This window comes from Mus musculus, chromosome 9 (genome assembly GCF_000001635.26).
Source record: "Mus musculus strain C57BL/6J chromosome 9, GRCm38.p6 C57BL/6J".
Taxonomy (NCBI): Eukaryota; Metazoa; Chordata; class Mammalia; order Rodentia; family Muridae; genus Mus; species Mus musculus.
In genome coordinates, this window is record NC_000075.6 from 54,302,681 (window position 1) to 54,321,231 (window position 18,551).

Genomic DNA, 18,551 nt, shown 5'->3' on the forward strand with positions numbered 1-18,551 from the left:
AATCATTGCCGGATGTAGTAGCACACACCGTTAATCCCATCACTCAGAAGGCAGAGACAGGCAGATCTCTGAGTTGGAGACAATGGTGGTCTACAGAGTGAGTTTCTAGAGCATCCAGGGCTACATAGTGAGATTCTGTCTCAAACGAAACAAAACACCCATTTTAATTTTTATAAGGACATTGACTTCACTTGTGATGCTTTGCTTTTGTGTCCTCATTGCCCCCAAGCCCACCACACTGGCTCCTATCATTTCTTGATGCTAGCGCATTACTTCAACAACTGGGAGGCGGGAGATGGGAAACCAGCCATAGTATGATGTAATTGTGAGCCCTCTTGTCCTGAGCTCTGAGTTTACTATCTGCTCCCAAATTCCTCCAGCATCCCAGGTGCCTGTATTCTACTTTTATCAGCTGCTACCTTGGGAAACTATGTGGCCTCAAGAAGCTTAGATTGCCATCAAAATAACCTGTCTTTATGTCAATTCCAGTACAATAGAGGACAGGGGATATAGCTAAATGGTAGATGTTTGCCTAGCATGCAAAAGGCCCTAGTTTCATCCCCAGAACCTCCCAAAATAAGCAAATAAATAAATAAATAAATAGCAAATCAGAATTAACCTTCATACGGCAGCAAGACAGACTTCTTCAAGATGCAGGACTTCCCGGCTCCCTACCCTTCTGTATGATACAATGACAGGTAGAATACCTCGGAAAGCCACTGTTATTCTTCTTTCCTGTCTGTCTCTTCTACTGTTAGCTCCTGCTGGTTCCTATTACTGGCATTCAAAAAAACAGACAAACAAAAGTATTCATGCTTTCATTTGGAAAATCAAAAAAATCTGAAGGGAAGACAGAGAAGTGAATACTTCTTTTTTTAAAAAAAAAGGATAACTTCTTTCTTAGGGGGGTCTGTGTACCCCAGGATATGGTCTGTTACCAAGGAGGGAATCGCCAGAATAGTAGTCGTTGAAAAAACACACTTATGTAGTTTAAAAAAATCTTTTTTTGAGTCTAAGACATTTTTTTCCTTCTACATTCCTCATGGCCCTCACCCCACCCCCACCATCAAAAAAGAATCCTTGGCTAAATCTAGTTGACATTCAAGCTTAATTTACACGCATTTTTATCTGCAGACTAAAGGTCACATTGTGTGAAGGAAGCTGAAGCTTTTAGGTTTTGATTCTGCCACCAAAAAAAAAAAAAAGAGAGCATTTTCCAAGCTCATTAGTTGCTTTTATGTCGATCTTCGAGCTTTAACAGCTCCACGTCTTAAATAGATATAATTTACTTCTAGTTTAACTAAAGTTCAGGACACAATTTTCTTTACTGAAAGGTAAAGTTAAAACAAAAAGACCAGCTGAAGATCTTTCAAAATGCAATTTGTGAAGTTTGTTCTGAAGGCAACACAGTGATCTCTTCATTTGCTACTGAGAAAGTTTCTTGTGTTCCCTGAACTGCTGGGAACTTTGGGAGCTCTTCCTCAGCTCTAGCTAAGACCTGGAGAGGACCAGAAGTGAGTGATGGGTAACTGAGCCCAAGGTACAATGCTGAGCAGGGGCTCCAGAACACCTCTACAGTTTGTTGCTTACAGTAACTCGGCAGTGATGGGAAGAGTCTAGAATCTCGTTCATTAAGAAGAAATGCCCTCTCCCTTTAGGGGACACTGGTATAAAAAGATTGTTTTTAAAAAAAAATCACTTATAGTTGTTTGATGAGGATGGGACCCATCGGGAAGAGACGAGCTCAGAGCTGCCAACAGAGCATACACTAGTGTGTGCCGTGTGTGGAGGCTCTGAGTTTAAGCCCTAGCAATGAAAGAAATCACTGCTGTTATGGAGGGACAGTTTTATGAGTCTGGGCAAGAAGGAGAAGATAACGCTTAAAGTGCAAATCCTGACTTGAGTGTCTAGGGACCGGACTGACAACAGTGAGAGAAAAGGAGCCAGGTCAGACACCCCCTAAACTGGAGACCTTGAGCAGGAGACATGGAATCAAGGTTGACTGGCTAGGCTTGAAAAAATTTTAATTTCCACTGTTAAGAATGAAGTCAGTGAGCAATTAGAGGCTGCTGGAGTCCCCTTATCAGTGGAAGTCATAAAGAAGATAGCTTTCCAGGAAGAGAGATGCTGTGGTCGGAGATGTGTGCATGGGCTCAAAGCAAGAAGGAGGCTAGGAAGTTATTATATTAATCTAGGCAAGAAAAGACTTGTTTGTGGTCAGGATGGTAGCATTAGAGTGGAGAGGAAAATCTACAGTCTAAAACTACCAAAAGGAACGTGGTGGCTAAACAGAAGGAAAAGAAGTCATGTCTCCAGATCTGATCAGTCAGGGGTCTGAGGGCATCAAAGACAAATGAGAAAGGACAGAAGTGGACTGGTTCCGAAACGGGAGGATACTGGGCATGCTTGCCAACTGAATGTGACCTGCAAAAAGGAGAAACCTGTATAAGAACTTATTCAGAAAAAGAAGAGCACCTTCATTCTGGGGAGAACTCTCTTTTCCATGAGAAAGATCTTTACAGTTCTAAAAATTATCTCAAAGGAAGAGGATGTAACTTACAGGCATATGTCCCAGGTTCAGTCCCCATCACATACCACACAAAAGGCTAAATGTCAATCAAAGGGCGGGTTTCTGTATGACCTGACCTCCCAGATCAGCATCACTGGGATTGGACGGTGTCTTCACCCTGACCACCAGGCTGGTTAGCAGTGTGACCTTCAGCAGGTCCTTCAGCCTCCAAAGTAGTGGTTCTCAACTGTGGGTCATGACCCCTTTTGAGGTCAAATGACCCTTACACAGAGGTCACCTATCAGATATCCTGCATATCAGATATTTACATTATGATTCATAACAGCAGCAAAATTATAGTTAATGAAGTAGCAACAAAATGATTTTATGGTTGGGGGGTCACCACAACATGAGGAACTGTATTAAAGGGTCGCCATTAGGAAGCTTGAGAACCAGTGCTCTGAAGACAAAGACAGAAATGCATAAGCTGTAAGTTAACAGGAGGATTCAGTTATATTACATGCAAGAACCATAGGCGCTTTCCTGGAACTCACTATATGTCTTTATTTTGTCTCTGTATTTCAAAGGAAAGTAAGGTTTAGCTTTATCTATCTCTTCTTCAATGTCCCCTTCTAAGTAGACATGTTTCTGTCTTATACCGGTCTTCTCAGGAATTTCTTTTTCTTCATTTTACAAAATTGTGTTGAGTAAGAATTCTAGATTGAAATCTGCGTGTGGAGTTGTGCACACGCCATGTGTGTGCATACAGCTTGGGAAGTGAGTGTGAGGCCCTCCATTCACCTCCTTCCCTCCCACTCAATACAACAGCCACACAAAACAAACAAACAAAAGAACACTGGAGTCTCACTTGCATTAAAAAAAATGCTTATTTATTTTATTTATATGAGTACACTGTAGCTGTCTTCAGACACACCAGAAGAGGGCATCAGATCCCATTACAGATGGTTGTGAGCCACTATGTAGTTGCTGGGAATTGAACTCAGGACCTCTGGAAGAGCAGTCAGTGCTCTTAACCACTGAGCCATCTCTCCAGCTCCCCAACACAATCCCCCTGTCTCTCCCCCACCCCCTCATGTTTTCATTGCTGTGATGCACACAAGCAGACATAGGGCCACAACACCTGGGGACTGAGACAGGAAGATTGTGACTTCAAGTCCAGTCTGGGAGCTAGAGAAAGACTGTGGCCTTAATAAAGAAATAAAGCCCTCAGTTTAGGCAAAAGAGCAGGCTTTAGGGTGTGACTCTCGGAACTCTAACAGCACCAGTGTTAACCTCTCCTAAGGAAAGCGTGGTGTAAGTGGTGAAGGATACATTCCCTCCACCAACTGAGCAAACATTTCTTGGATTTCCTCACACTGCTATTCCAGTCCCTGTCCGGAAGAGCCGCGCTGCAGAGCTGACAGCCATCTACAGAGCTCACTGTAGACAGCATTGCTTCGGGAGAAGGAGGAGTCCCCTGGGTTCCTAGGGACCCCAAGCAGAATGAAGGACCAGAAGATGACCAGGCCAGGCTCACTTGCCCAACTGGTTTTCTTACGGGACTAGGACTCCACACCAGCTGGGACCTAGACCTCAGAGTTGCACTTTTGAGCCTTAGGTCAGCTCCATCACATCAAATTAGAATTTCAAGAGCTTATTATGAATATGGAAAACAGTTCACAGGCTAAGAGACTTCATATCAAAAGAAATTGCACAGTCTCAGTTTTCTAATGCTTCTACCACAGTTTTAAAACATAAATATTCTGACTCCCCTCACTCTGCTAAGAGTGTATGTGCATGTATGTGTGTGCATGTGTGTATGTGTGTGTGCATGTGTGTGTGCGTGTGCATGCATGCATGCATGTGTGTATGTGCGTGTGTGTGTGTGTGTGCGTGTGTGTGTGTGTGCGTGCGAGCATATGTCTTCCCCTCTAAAGTGGCCTGAACTTGCAATCCTCCTGCCTCCACTTCCTGCCTGCTCCACCAGGTGAGCACCACCACACACAGCTACACATTCTCTTTGAAGGCAAGGCGCTCTTTAAACTGGCTTATCTCCCACTGCTTTGTTTAATTTTGTCGGCTTTTGCTGCCAAGGACAGAGTCCTTGGTATTCATGTTTAAAGTTAGGTTTGGGGAGGAAAAAGTAAGGAGGGCTGCCATTTCCGTTAGGTGCCTACAGGTGGCTGGCCTTGAGTATCTTTTTGTTGTTGTTGTTGTTAATTTTTAAACGAAGGCAAGCTGCATGTTCCTTTTGGGATTGCAGATTTTCTTCACACACTGGCCACGTGGAAGAGCCTGCCTTTCTTGACTGGCTCCAGATTATTTGACCACAACTTCAGACCTCTGGGTAGTCTTTCATCATCTGTGGTTTTGAACCACCCCAGTAAGGAACATTCTTAGAGCCTTTTGTCTCCAGCCCAAGGAATCTGATAATGGCAGGCTAATTATCAGATCCTGGGAGCTTTTGTTAGGTCATTTACATGCTCATCATAGTAACTTACACAATTGAGAACAGTCCCAAGGAGTTGTTACTGTCAAGAGACATAGAACTAAGCTATGTTTATTGGCTTTTCATTTTTTGGGTTGAGGCAGAATCCCAATGTAGTCCAGGCTGTTGGGATTAGGGTGTGCTCCAGTCTGGTTTTGTACAGTTTTGGGAATGGAAACCAGGCTTCTTACAAAGTAGGCAAGCACTCTACCCACTGAGCTATGTCTCCAGCCCCCTCAACTGGCATTTAAACACTATTCCACTGAGCAAAGAAAAAGGTATGCATGGGAGAACTTCAGAAGTACCCTGACAGGGCTCATTGTTATGTCGCATGGCTATTACTTGCTTTTTTTACTTAACAGTACTCCAAAGCCACTTTTCCAGAAAGTATATTCTGACCCATCACATTGTTTTTGACATAACAGGTCATCAATATGAAACCTGTTATATTAAGGTCGTTTGCCTCATCTTGCTACACAAACCATGTTGCAATGAAAATTCCAATCCAGAAATCCTTGTATACTTTTCCTACCAGGAGCATGGGGTGACTAACTCCATACATAAACAACATAGCATTGTTAATAGAGCTTCCAAGATAAAACAAGAAACCAGGTGAGGCCCCTGGAGTATTGAGTTGGTCCTTTCACCTAGGAGTTAGGGAAAGCCTGATAGGAGCCGCCAGTGGGGCTGGCAAAAAGCTGTGGTGAAACAGTATGACTGACCCAGGGCAATGACCTCTCTGGGGTTGGGAACTGGGATGTAGACAGAGCCTCCCTCACACCCCCAGAGTAATGGCTTCAAAGGCCTTTTTCACTTCTATGCCCTCAAGTCCTAAATCAAAACCTAAGAAGCCCTCTATACCAATAGAACTCTTGAGTTTGACAATCTAGATTTTGTGACTTTTGATTCTTAATTTTTAGATTTCCATTGAAATTCTTAACCATTGTGATGGCAGTTTGTGTGTGTGTGTATGTGTGTTGGGTGGGTCACTTCTGGCTTTATGAACCCACAGTTTCATACAGAATGTTTCATTTCAAATATAGTTTTATGGTGCCTAAGTTTATTAAGAGAATATTTCTGAGAAGATTAAAACAATTTCCTATAAAACATGTAAATTGACACTCACCACATAAATGAAGCCAACAGGTCAGGAAATGAAAACTCCCTCCCCACAGTCTCCAGCTGTGCTTGTCCCAGACCAGTAATGAGTGTCAGGAAGAAAGGCTCATTTTCCCTATTGATGCTCGGCTGTGGCAAACCAGCTTCTACTGTGATCCCCCAGGCAACAGATGAATCATTGTGAAGTCTTTTCTGGTCTGCTCAATGGGCAATTATATATTTTTTAAAGACAATAAATTTTATCATGGTGCAGCTGATTACATTCATTTATAAAAATAACTAAAATGCAGTGAATCCTGGGGGGGGGCGGTCCTGTTCATGTTAAGATAATTATCTAAGCCATTATAGAGTACAGTGGGCCTGGAGTTGAGCCTCACCCCACCCCACCCCTACTTCCCAGCAGGCTGTGTGCCCTGAGTAGACAGGGACACTATTAGAAATGAGCACTGCCCAATACACTTCAGTTGAGAAAGCTGTTGGGCAGTGGAGGCACCTGAGACATTTACAAGGTATTAGCTAATTTCTAGATCTTATCCTATGGTAGAATACATCACTCCCACCCCCAGCATCCTCAGGGGATTTAGTCTATGTCCCTTCTTAGATACCAAACATATAAGATGCTCAAATCCCTTCAAATAAAATAGTGTAGCATTTGAAATAGTGTATGCATGTCTTCTTGTCTACTTTAGGTCACCTCTAGATTCCTTATAATGCCTAATACAGTATAAATGCTGTGTGCATAATTGTCATATCATTCAGAGAATGACAAAGGAAGTCGGCACATTTTCAGTGCAAGCAGGATTCTTTTCAGCCTGTAGCTGGCTGGATTTGTGGGTGCAGATAAAAAGGACCCACTTGTATTTCTTGCACAATTCAGTTTTACTACATTTGTGTGAATGCGTGATGTGTACTCGTTAGCTCAAAAACCTCTTTCTATAGCACTCAACAAATACCGTTGGAAAACACACACACACACACACACACACACACACACAAACACACTACAGGACTACAGGATGCGTTTCCCTCTGGATCCCCTAACGAACGGACTCATTCAACACAAGAAACTAAATCGCCTTTTCTTCAAGCCGAGGGATTTGGGGGCTTTTGTTTGTTTGTGTTTTACTTTTAATTGTGCGTATCTATATGTGTCAGTGTGCATGCACACACCTGAGTCCAGAGGCCTCCAGAGCCAGAAGAAGATTTTGGATGCCCTGGATCTGGAACTGCAGGCAGTAAGTGTGGGAACTGAACTTCAGTCCTCCCAAGAGCCGCAAATGCTCGGAATCACTGAGCCCTCCTTCCAGACCAAAACACTAAAAGTAATTGAAGTGAAGGCACGATCCATGAAGAAAAGATTAAATGGCATGTTGAGCTTTGTACAGTTTCTTCCACCTGGTCCTCCACCTCCATCTCATGTTATGTTTCCCCCCCACACACACCGTGGTATCTTAAACTTACCAGTGTAGAACCATACTAAAGCTTTTGTCCATACACCATTGCCTTATATAAAGCAAAGCACGTACACCACGCTCTGCATTTTACCCGTATAGCAACCTGTGGACCTGAGACCATCACACTTGGTTCTGGGGAGCAGAGCAGAGAACGATAGGTCAGCAGTGCCTGGAAGGGTGAACATCAAGTTCAGCCAGCCCTTGTGATCGTGACCCGACAGTCTGTTATCCAACCAGCTGACAGTGTCCCATGGTCTGAGAAACTCAGCCAGTGAGAAGTACTTTCCATGTACTGGGGGCTGAGTTAGCTCAGCTCTCCAGACAGGCTGATGGATTACTAGCATGCTGAGAGTTTAAGTACCTCCTCAGTGCTTCCCGACCTGGTCAGGGAGGGCGTGCTCAGTACTCAGGCTCACATAGCACGTTTTTCAGATGTTGGGAGTCTGCTTATCACCACAGTTAAAACTGGATTCCCGAGGGATCCCTCTGTCTTCTCAAAAGCTGAAGGAAACCACTCATATCAAATATACTTCAGTATTTCAAAGGTTTCTTTGCAGTTTGTTGCTATCGTAAGGAGTGACTGTAAGGCCTCATCCCTCTAGGCAAGTACTCTATCACAGACCTGTATCCTTAGCTCTGGATCTTTAGATATAGGGTCTCCAGATTTACTGGCTGGTTTTATGTGTCAACTTGACACAGGCTGGAGTTATCACAGAAAAAGGAGCTTCAGTTGGGGAAATGCCTCCATGAGATCCAGCTGTGGGGTATTTTCTCAATTAGTGATCAAGGGGGAAAGGCCCCTTGTGGGTGGGACCATCTCTGGGCTGGCAGTCTTGGGTTCTATAAGAGAGCAGGCTAAGCAAGCCACGAGAAGCAAGCCAGTAATGAACATCCCTCCAAGGCCTCTGCATCAGCTCCTGCTTTCTGACCTGCTTGAGTTCCAGTCTTGGCTTCCTTGGTGATGAACAGCAGTATGGAAGTGTAAGCTGAATAAACCCTTTCCTCCCCAACTTGCTTCTTGGTCATGATGTTTGTGCAGGAATAGAAACCCTAACTAAGACAAATTGGTACCAGAAGTGGGGTATTCCTGTGACAACCTGACCATGTTTGGGGGAGGACTGTGGAAGGACTTTGGAACTTTGGGCTATGTTGTGTAGGAGCTTGAAACAGTGCAGAAGATGGAGGCCTGGCTTGTGAAATTTCAAAGGGAAAATGAAAGACTCTTTTCAGGGCCATTGCTATTTTGAATTGTGAAAATTCTGTGGTTCTGGTTAGCTGGGGCTGAAGAATCAGCTGTGATTAACAAGATACCAGAACTACTAAAGGGAAACCTTTGCATTACTGGGACTATTGATGCTGGTTAGCTGGAGCTAAGAAATTAGCGGTGATTAAGAAGAGTCCAGCATCATTGAGGTGACAACTTCTGGGAAGTGTTTTCTGAGAGCACAGAGGCTGTGTTCCAAAGATAACCAAGGTTTTATTTCATGCTGCAGCAGGACTTGGTAATGTGTAAGAGTCACCCAGGTGGTACTGGTTTTGGAGGCATGAAAGGGTCATGAAGAGTGGCTGAGGCTCAGCACTGTGAGAGGCCACGGAAGGCCAATGGTGAAGGTGCGGCTTCAGTTGCAATTGATGGCTCAGGACTGAAGGGGTCATGCAAAGGAGTTGAGGCTTGACACCATGAAGAGAGCCTATGAGAGGCTATTGGTGAAACCTGGTTACAGTGGAAGACAGCAGAATTTTGGAGATGCCAGTACCATGAGATGACCACCAAGAACAGCAGCAGCAGTGGAGTACAGGCAGCTGGAGCCTAGAAGACAAGATGTGTGCTACAAAGGACAAGGCTGGAGAAGTGACCTAAGCCCTTGGAGGCGCCCAGAAGATCATGAGTTGGATGCCAGACATTGGACAGTTGGAGTTTAATGTTTGCTTTTGAATGTGACTGTGCTTTGATATTTTTGCCTTTTGAAGGAAGAAACCTTTCCTCCCCAACTTGCTTCTTGGTCATGATGTTTGTGCAGGAGTAGAAACCCTGACTAAGACACCATATATTGACTAAACTGGCCTTGAACTCACTCTGTAGCCCAAACAGAGCCTTGAACTTGCCATCCTTTCGCCTCAGCCTGTGGAAGGGCTGGGATTACTGGCCTGTGCCACTATGCCTGGCTCTTCAGGTTTTTGTGTTTGTTTGTTTGTTTGTTGATGTTATAATATAGTTACATAATTTCTCCCTTCCATCTCCTTGTTCCAAGCCTCCCATGCACCCCTCCTCATTCCCTTTCATGGCTTTTATCTTCATCAATTGTTGCTGAGCAACTTATATGTATAAGTATATACATATTCCTAAATCCCTAAGTACACTCAGCTCAGGCTGTATGATGTTCCTTGCATGTATGTTTTAGGGCTCACCATTTGGAATTGGGTAACCAGTTGGTGCTCTTTTCCCTGAGGAAGACTTCCCTGGGGAGGACCGTTTCTCTTGTTCTTAGCATCCCCTGGTCATTTGTTTTCCTCAGGCATGAGCTTATTGTCCTGAAGTTATTTAGAGGATTTTCCAAGTTGCTTTTTGCTCGTCTGAATAAAATCGCATCTTCCAAGCCCACTGTCTACTGTTTGCTATTAACCACCTCTCTCTTCACAGATTCGAGTGATGATAGACCTGTGCAACAGTACCCAGGGCATCTGCCTCACAGGTAGGTCTCTGCTGCTTTCCAGAGAGCCGGGTGAAACACTGGGGCTAGCCAAAGAGTCGGGCCCGAGAGCGCACCTAAGGGCACTCTGCTACAAAAATGCACCATCTTTCTTTTACCAGATGTTTTTAATGGAAATAAAACCAATGGTAATATGATTATGTGAGTATTATTTTCTGGTATTGTCGCAAAAGTGCCATCATGGAAAATAACTAGGGCTTGAGAAATTAGAAATGTGTGTGACCCTAAGCGAGGGTCAAGGGAGTTCCCTTCACCCACTAGTTTTAAAGGGGAAAATGAAGATGCGGTAGAGCTGCCTTTCCCAAGGAGCCCCGCGCTGCACCAGGTGGAATTATTTCCCTGCATCAGATGTGCAGCATTGGCAGACAGCGCTGGATGAATGTGCTGGGCAGTCACAAGCTAATGTCTTCCTATCTATATTCATTATCTTTGTGTCTGTGTACGATGTGGGGGTAGGGCATGTGCGTGCCATGACACTCATGTGGCGGGGCAGGGGGCGGGGTGGAGAGTGTCAGAGGACAACTGTACAGAGTTGGTTCTGCCTTCCTGACTTTATGTAGGTCCAAGGATCAAATTCAGGACATTGGGCTTGCACAGCGGGCATATTGTCTGCTGAGCCACTTTTATGAAATATCTCTTGTGCTGCATTCCATGTGCTAGGTGGATTTAAAGGCTGGCCGTACACCTTACTCCCACTTCTCAGTGGCTCAGGGACAAATGAGAAAGAACTAGCCAGGAGGTGTATCAAATCTTACGTCAAGTAATGATTAATAGAAAGATGTATGTGTGAGGGGTTTTGTGGGGTTTTTTTTTTTTTTTTTTGCTCTGTTTGTTTTGAAGAGAGGGGGGTTGGTTTTATTTGTTTTTAAGATAGGATCTTACTATGTAGCCCATTTTAGCTTCAAATGTATGAAGCCTCCTTCCCCAGCCTTCCTGGGTACCAGACTTACAGATACAAATGTGCCCAGTAATGGTATGCTTTTCTGGATGTGAGTCTGACAGAAGCCTGCCCCTCACCTTAAAGGCAGGCCCTGTGAAGCTTTGGTTCAGAGCAGTCACCCTCACTGCCCCCAAGCCAAGGGGTGCTCTGACCTGTCTTGTAGAGCCTGACTCTGGACGTTCTATTCTGAGTCCTCCTGAGAAGGTCAGCGTCCTGAGGAGAGAGGGAAATTTATTATGTTCTCATTAGAACAGTAGAAATGGGGTGAGCAAACCCGTGCACTCTAGAAGACTGTCCCCAAGACCTAGAGGACAAAAGTTTTTGCTGGGACTCTGAGGTGGCTGTCCCTGAGTGCTGCTGTGAATACTTCAGCACCTCACAGGGCAAAGAGGTCCCCCACAATCAGTACCTGGATGCCAGGAACCTGGCCAATTTCTACAACATTTGCCTCAATTTCTCTCCTCACTCCGGAGTGAGTTTGTCAAAAGGATGAACTTGTGGCTTAGATGGCTGAGCACAGAAGATAAGAGCCAGAGCCCCCGTTCCAAGGCTACCCTCTCATCCCTTATTTTGGCCTCAGAGAGAAAGGCTGTAATCCTGTGGCTTCTTGGGAAATGCTAATTGAATTACTTAATGTGGCATTCAGCCCTCACAGGAAATGAAATATCTTCAGAAAGCCCAGTCCTTTGTCCAGAGACTCTAGTGGTGTAAGCGCCTTCCTCCCATCTGTGGAAGTCCCTCTTCAGAGCTCGCACATGTGACAATAATGAGTGCTACAGAAATGCTCAGAGGGATGGAGTGACGGGCACAAAAGCCTTGAGAGGCACAGAAAAAGCTTCTTTCTGGTTTTGATAGAGACCTGAGAGGCAGGCTCACGGCGAATGTGCAAGATGGAGCTATTGAGACCACTTAGAGGATGGTGAGACGGGGATGGGGAATGGTGGAAATGGGTTGAGTAGGCAATTCTTTCTCACCTCAGGACACGCTTTCAAAAACCAACACTCTCCTCTCCCATGAAATTGAATCTCCTTTTACAGAGGCTCTTCAGTTAAAAACTTAAGGATGAAAAGTGTTAGTTGCAAAGCTTTGGGGCAGACCCTACTGTCTATTGTGGGGGTGGGGACAGACAGTGAGCCTCGGTCCACAGACTATTGTGGATTCTGGGCAGGAGGGTGATCTAGGTTGAGCTAGCCTCAAGCAGCAGAGAAATCTACTAATTTCATAGTAGACTCATCTTTTTAAAAACTTCTTTTGAGTATCTGGAAGTTGGGGAGTGACTCCACAGGCAGAAAAACCATACCCAAGGCAGCCCTTGCCTTGCCGGGGAAGAGAGAGAAGCAGGATTGCAGATGCCCAGGTTTCCCCCAGGCCTGTGGAGCCCTCTCTCCCCTTAGCTCTCCCTAAAACAGCTGCCCCGGGCCTCACCATCTGGTGTTTCTGGTGAGTTTGATGCCTTCTTTCTCTTAAATCAGTCTTTGGGAAAAGTGCTTCCTCTGTGGTCATTGCTGTGCTCACAGGTGCCTTGGGTCAGGTGAACAGGGAGATGCTGGGAAGGGAGTTGCAGACACAAGGGACAGTTCTCTTCCCTCTGCTTTGAAATGGTCATTGTGGGTGGAGCCAGGTAGCAGCTCAGCCACCTGCAGAATCATCCCTCACCAGTGCCCAGCCTTGAGGCTGTACTTCTTTATTATCGTTTTCCCATCAACTGCAAAGCCTGTATTTCTTGTCTCCATTAAGAGTCTTCCGTTTCTGCTAGCAGAAGCCCACTCCTTGAGAAGAAACAACAGTATGGCCATTGTGCTGAATCATTATACAGCTAGAGGTGTACAGTTTGCCTATTCCGGTTAGGTCATGCTTTGGTTCACAGACAGTAAAACTTGAGCGGCCTAACGTACCAAAAGTTCTCGCTTCCCAACACCCAGTGATGTCAGAGTAATTCTCCCAGTACTGCTTCCTCTGGTTATCTAGAGCATCATGCTGTGGCTACCTCAAACCTCTGACATCGCAGTGCAGGCACCAGGTACTCAGGGAGAGTATTTGCATGGCTTGGAAGCTTTACAGCCCAAGGCTAGATGCACTGGACTTCCCAGCAGAAGCTCCACTCTCCGGGGACTCCCACTTTCATGGATGTGCTGATGCTGACTAACTATTTTTCTAGAAAGCTGTCACCTCATACTAAGGGATCTGTGATCACGCATTCCATTCACCAGGGGTACCCAGTAGAAAGGCAGGTTCTAGGCCTCCCTCTCAGTCCAGAATGAGCTAAACTCTCCAGATGGCACCCAGATATTTAATTGTAAATTAAGGTGGGTAAGTGAGCATAGTGGGTAAGTCTCTGGATACAAACAGAATTGTAGTCAGTGGAGCTCAGGGAACTGCAATAGAAGCATTTCAATAGAAGACTACGAGGAGCTCGTATATCGTAAACACACAGCACCTGAGGACTCCTCACTAAAGTTCGCCTCTGACGTGATGGGTGGGCTCTCCTGGAAGCGCCTGATGCCCATTTGACATGATCAGCATGCACCCTACAGAGAGTCCTTCCATCACAAAAGTGTTTCTCTACTGTGGCACATCCTGTAGAGAAGCTGATTAACTGAGGTCTTCTGACTCCTGTTCACACCACCAGCCCTTTTCAGTGTGAGCACGCTCGCACGTGTACCCTCTGCTGGTAAGGACACAGTACTGACTCAAGCCTCTTCAGCCAATTACTATATACTTTTAACATTGATTTTTGTTGTGTGCGTTTTTTTTTTTTTAAACAGAATTTTTCTGTAGCTCTGGCTGTCCTCGAAGTCACTATGTTGAGCAGGCTGACCTCAAACTCACAGAGATACGCCCATCTCCGCCTCTGAGCACTGGGATTAAAGGAGCGCACCATGAAAATAAATCTTTTTATTACAATATATTCTGATCATGGTTTCCCCTCCTTCATCTCCTCCCAATTCCTCCCCACCTCTCTACCCATCTAAGTCCAAACCTATGATTTCTTTCTCTCTTTAGCAAACAAACAGGAAAAAATTAAAAGAGAAATGAAAAGCACAAGAAACACACACACACAATACATAAAACACATAAACACACACTCCAAAACACGTAAAAACTCAAAATCAGAAATCATAATATAAAAGCAAAAGGCCAGTAATATTTTTTAAATGCTCAAACAAAGCTATATGAGACATCAATACCACTAACAAAAAATCTCCCAAAACTCGCTGAGTTCATTTTGTTAACCTTCTACTCTTGGGCATGGAGCCTGCCCTTAAGTGTGGTTTGTATAACCAATGACACTCAATGGAAGAAAACTAATTTTCTTTTGCAATCAGTTGTCAGTTGGAGATAGCTTCTTGGTAGGAGTAGGAGCCAACATCCGCTTGACACCTTGAGCACCGACAACCTGTCTGGCTTGAATCTGTGCTGGTTCTGTGCCTGCTGCCACAGTCTCTGTGAGCACATACGTGTGCCAGTCCTGGTGTGTCTGGAAGACACTGTTTCCCTGGAGTCTTACAGCCCCCACCCCCGTCTCTTGTACTCTTTATGCCTCCTCTCCCACATAGTTCCCCCGAGCCCCGAAGGGGAGAGAATTAATAAAGAAATCCATTTTATGATTCAGCATCCCAAGGTCTTTGATTCTCAGTTGTGAATCAATGCATTACTTCCCATACTGCAGGAGGAAGCCTCTCTGATGACAGCTGAGCAAGACATCGATCTACAAATATAGCAGCAGCATGTCACTAGGAGTCATTTTACCGATGCGTTCCTTTAACAGAACAATATTACGTGATTTTCTCCCGAGTTGAGCAAATGTCTCTATAGTAGGATATGGAGTCCTTTGAATGTATGTGAAGGAGTGGTCGAGCTGGATCTTGAGGTAGATTGATTCTCAGCTCCCTGAAGTATCTCCACACTGATTCTCACAGTGACTGTACAGGTTTGCACTCCCACCAGCAGTGAGTACGTGTCCCCCTTTCCTCGAATCTTCACCAGCTTGAGTTGTTATTTGTTTCATTGATCTCAGCCATTCTGACTGGCAGGCAGTTTTGACTTGAATTTCCCTGTGACTAAGGATGGTAAACACTTAAGTATTTCCCAGCCATTTGGGTTTCATCTTTAGAGAAGTCACGGTAGCCTGCTGCTCTGTCCAAACGATGGTGTGCTTTGCCAGTTCAGAAGCTGTTCAGTTTCGTGAGGTCCCCCATGTATTAACTATTGTTTCTAGTGCCTGTGCTAACTGTGGGTGTCCCGTTCAGAAAGTTGTTTCCAGTGCCAATGAGTTCAAGGCTATCCCACCGCTTCCCCTTCTGTCAGATTCAGTATATCTGGCCTTATGTGGAGGTCCTTGGTCCATTTAGAGATGAGTTTTATAAAGGTTGATAAGTATCGATCTATTTGCATTCTTCTACATGCAGACATCCAAACTGACCGGCACTGTTTGTTGAAGATGATGCCTTTTTCCCAGTGTGTATTTCTGGCTTTGTCCATAGGTGTGTAGACTTATGTCTGGGTCCTCAATCCAATTCCATTGGCCAGTGTGTTTGTTCTATGCTAACACCATGCTGTTTTTATTGCTATACTGTCACAGTACAGCTTGAAATCAGGAATGCCCATCCTCCCAACAATTCTTTTACGATTCAGGATTGTTTTACCCATCCTATTTATTTTGTGTTTCCATAGGAAACTGAAATGTGTCCTATTAATTTCCGTGAAAACCTGTGTTGGAATTTTGAAAGGGAGTACATTGAGTCTGTGCATTGCTTTTGGTAGGATGGCCATTTTCAGGATGTTAATCCTATATTAAGCAATCCATGAGCATGGGAGATATCTCCATCTTCTGACATCTTCATCAGTTTCTTAAGGGTTTTATTATATAAGTCTTTCAGTTACTTGGTTAGATTTATCCCCTGAAAAGAAAATTGAGCTATTGTGAAAGGCCTGAAATCCCTGAAAATCCCTGCACTTTGAAAGCACTAGCAGACACCACTCTTCCAAGAATCCTATGTCCCTAGACTGTATTCATCAATGTCCTAGAATCCATTTACCTAAAATTCTCCCCACCTACTTCCAATTGGACACAGAGTCTTCCTTATTCCATGGAGATACTCCTTGAATTTCTAGCTTTTTCTGCAACTCAGCTGTCACATTTCCTGTGCCCGATTTTCACCTCAAAGGTCTGCATCTTTTCTCCCTACCACACCCTTGTCTGCTTCTCTGTGCACCTCATCTGTCTCTGTCTAGTACTCATCTTCCATACTCATCTTCCAGCTACAAAGAACATCTCAGACCTACACTGATGTCCCAGCAACACACTCCACTCAAGAACCCACCTCTCAGAGTCTGTGAGTCTTGTCCTGGCCTTGGTGCTTCTAGCTGTCCAGGCCATCCACAGTCCTGTCCATCCACCCAAGCATGGGCAGTTCCTTTATTCTTTCTCCCATCCTGAGCCTTAATAATTCTCTTCTGACCAGGTTCAGAACTTGGCCTCTCTCTGCCCCCTGCTTAAAATATTGGGCCCATATCCACTGACTTCTTAGTCCCACTGTTTCTTTAGGTCTACAGTCCAAAGATTGCCTTCTTGGGAGCTCTTCTCAGATTTCAGTGTGGCCAGAAACTTCAACCAGTAACTTGGGGCTTATTTCTTTATCTAGCCCTCCATATTGCCCTGTGGTTTTAAAGGCTCTACCATCCTCGCATAGACAATGAACACAGCAGACACCAGCACTGACATTTCTTAGTGGAGTCTGGTGTATGCGGCATACATTTGACCTCTGAGTGGTCAAAGGCTCAGGTGGGAATCATTAGGCACTAAGCTGGAGAAACACAAAGAACTCAGTTTTCTCATGTTACAGCCTCACTGCCTAGCCCAAGTGCTCAGTCCGGCTAACAGTAAGATATGCCTATTTCTGGAAGCAAAATCATTTGCTCAGTTCTGTGTAAATGACTCATCCAAACCACATAGGTCCTCAGATCATTTCACACTAAAGAATGTATTTGTCACCTGACCCGAACTCTCAGACTTTCTCAGGCTAGTTCATGCAACAAAATACAGGTCCATAAAGCCAGCCTGGGCTAGGGTTACTCCTAGGTGTCCTAGAGGAGACAAGGTGGCGGGGATGGGGTGGGGGTGGCTCTTACAAGTGTTCTAGTGACAGTCAGTGTTCTGCTCTGAAGTGACATGTGCTGACACCTGCCCTTCGCCAGGGATGCATGGGAATTTGTGTTTCCATCAGCCCCCCGGTAATTAGTTTGACCTTCTCTAAGAAAATTGATGGTTGAATCTATATTGAAATCAGCTCAGAAATTATTCTAGGCCTGTTGAAGTGTAATTTAAAAATAGTGTGATTAGCAAATGAGTCTGTGCTGAGCTGCTTTTCCCTTAGGGGAAACATAATAAGCTATAAATAATAAACAATGCGAGATTGTTTTCTTAGCAGGTAACGAAGACATTTTTCAGTAGGGAAAGGGCCTGTGGTGCTGGTTTCTCATTCTACCTACTGTGGCTTTATCATCTAATTTCTCTTTTCTGTTGTAGGACCACCGGGCCCACCAGGTAAGTACTCATTTCCTAATTCCAGGGGCAGCTATGGAAGGCTTAAGTCCAGAATCCAAAGACCAGAGTCCTTGGTGGTGGAGGGGTGGAGTGAGGCCACATCCTACCTATAACCATGTCTTTTTCTGTGACTCTAACTTGAGACCTATTTCCCCCTCCCTCCCCGACCCCCAACTGCCACCACCAAGGACCCTCCACCTGTCCTTGTTCTAGAAGGAGGTTGGGAAAAAGCAGGAAGTTTCGGGGAAACAGCATAGATGCTGGCTGTCTCGCTAGCTAAAAGGAATCACATCGCCTTCTGTGAAGATGTTAACTGTTCCCACTCGATGCTTGGCACAGGACCTCCAGGAGCCGGCGGGTTACCAGGCCACAATGGATCAGATGGACAGCCTGGTCTCCAGGGCCCAAAAGGAGAAAAAGGAGCAATTGGCAAGAGAGGAAAAATGGGTAATTGGGCAGTTCTGCCAATTAGTTCCTGTGTTTCTTTTCTCCGTAACTGTGTTCAGATGGGTAGCAGTGGGAAGTACTGTGTGGAGACAGAACCCTTCATGTTCTGCATGGGGTGCTGATATAACTCCCATCTCGAAGCTGCTGAGTTGAGATGGCCCAGCATCTTCCATTTTGTCCAAATGTTTACGTCAGAACAGTGGGGACAGCGTTCTGGCAATGGACTTCTCTATCTGCAGCTGGGATGTACGAGAGCAGGCTGTGACCCCCACATGCTCACACCTCTGTCAGTCAAGCCTCCCCTTTGCTGCCTTCCCCCCATCCCCACCCCCCAGC

At 45.0% G+C, this 18,551-nt stretch overlaps 1 protein-coding gene across 1 annotated transcript in view; it reads left to right on the plus strand.

Moving 5' to 3' along the window:
• Positions 1 to 18,551, plus strand: part of Gldn (gliomedin) — a 55,292-nt gene that overhangs the window by 16,195 nt on the left and 20,546 nt on the right. Inside the window, exons 2-4 of the mRNA NM_177350.5 lie at positions 10,212 to 10,263; positions 17,751 to 17,768; positions 18,108 to 18,215. Coding sequence (NP_796324.1) covers positions 10,212 to 10,263; positions 17,751 to 17,768; positions 18,108 to 18,215 — 178 coding nt within the window. The remainder of the gene's footprint in view (positions 1 to 10,211; positions 10,264 to 17,750; positions 17,769 to 18,107; positions 18,216 to 18,551) is intronic.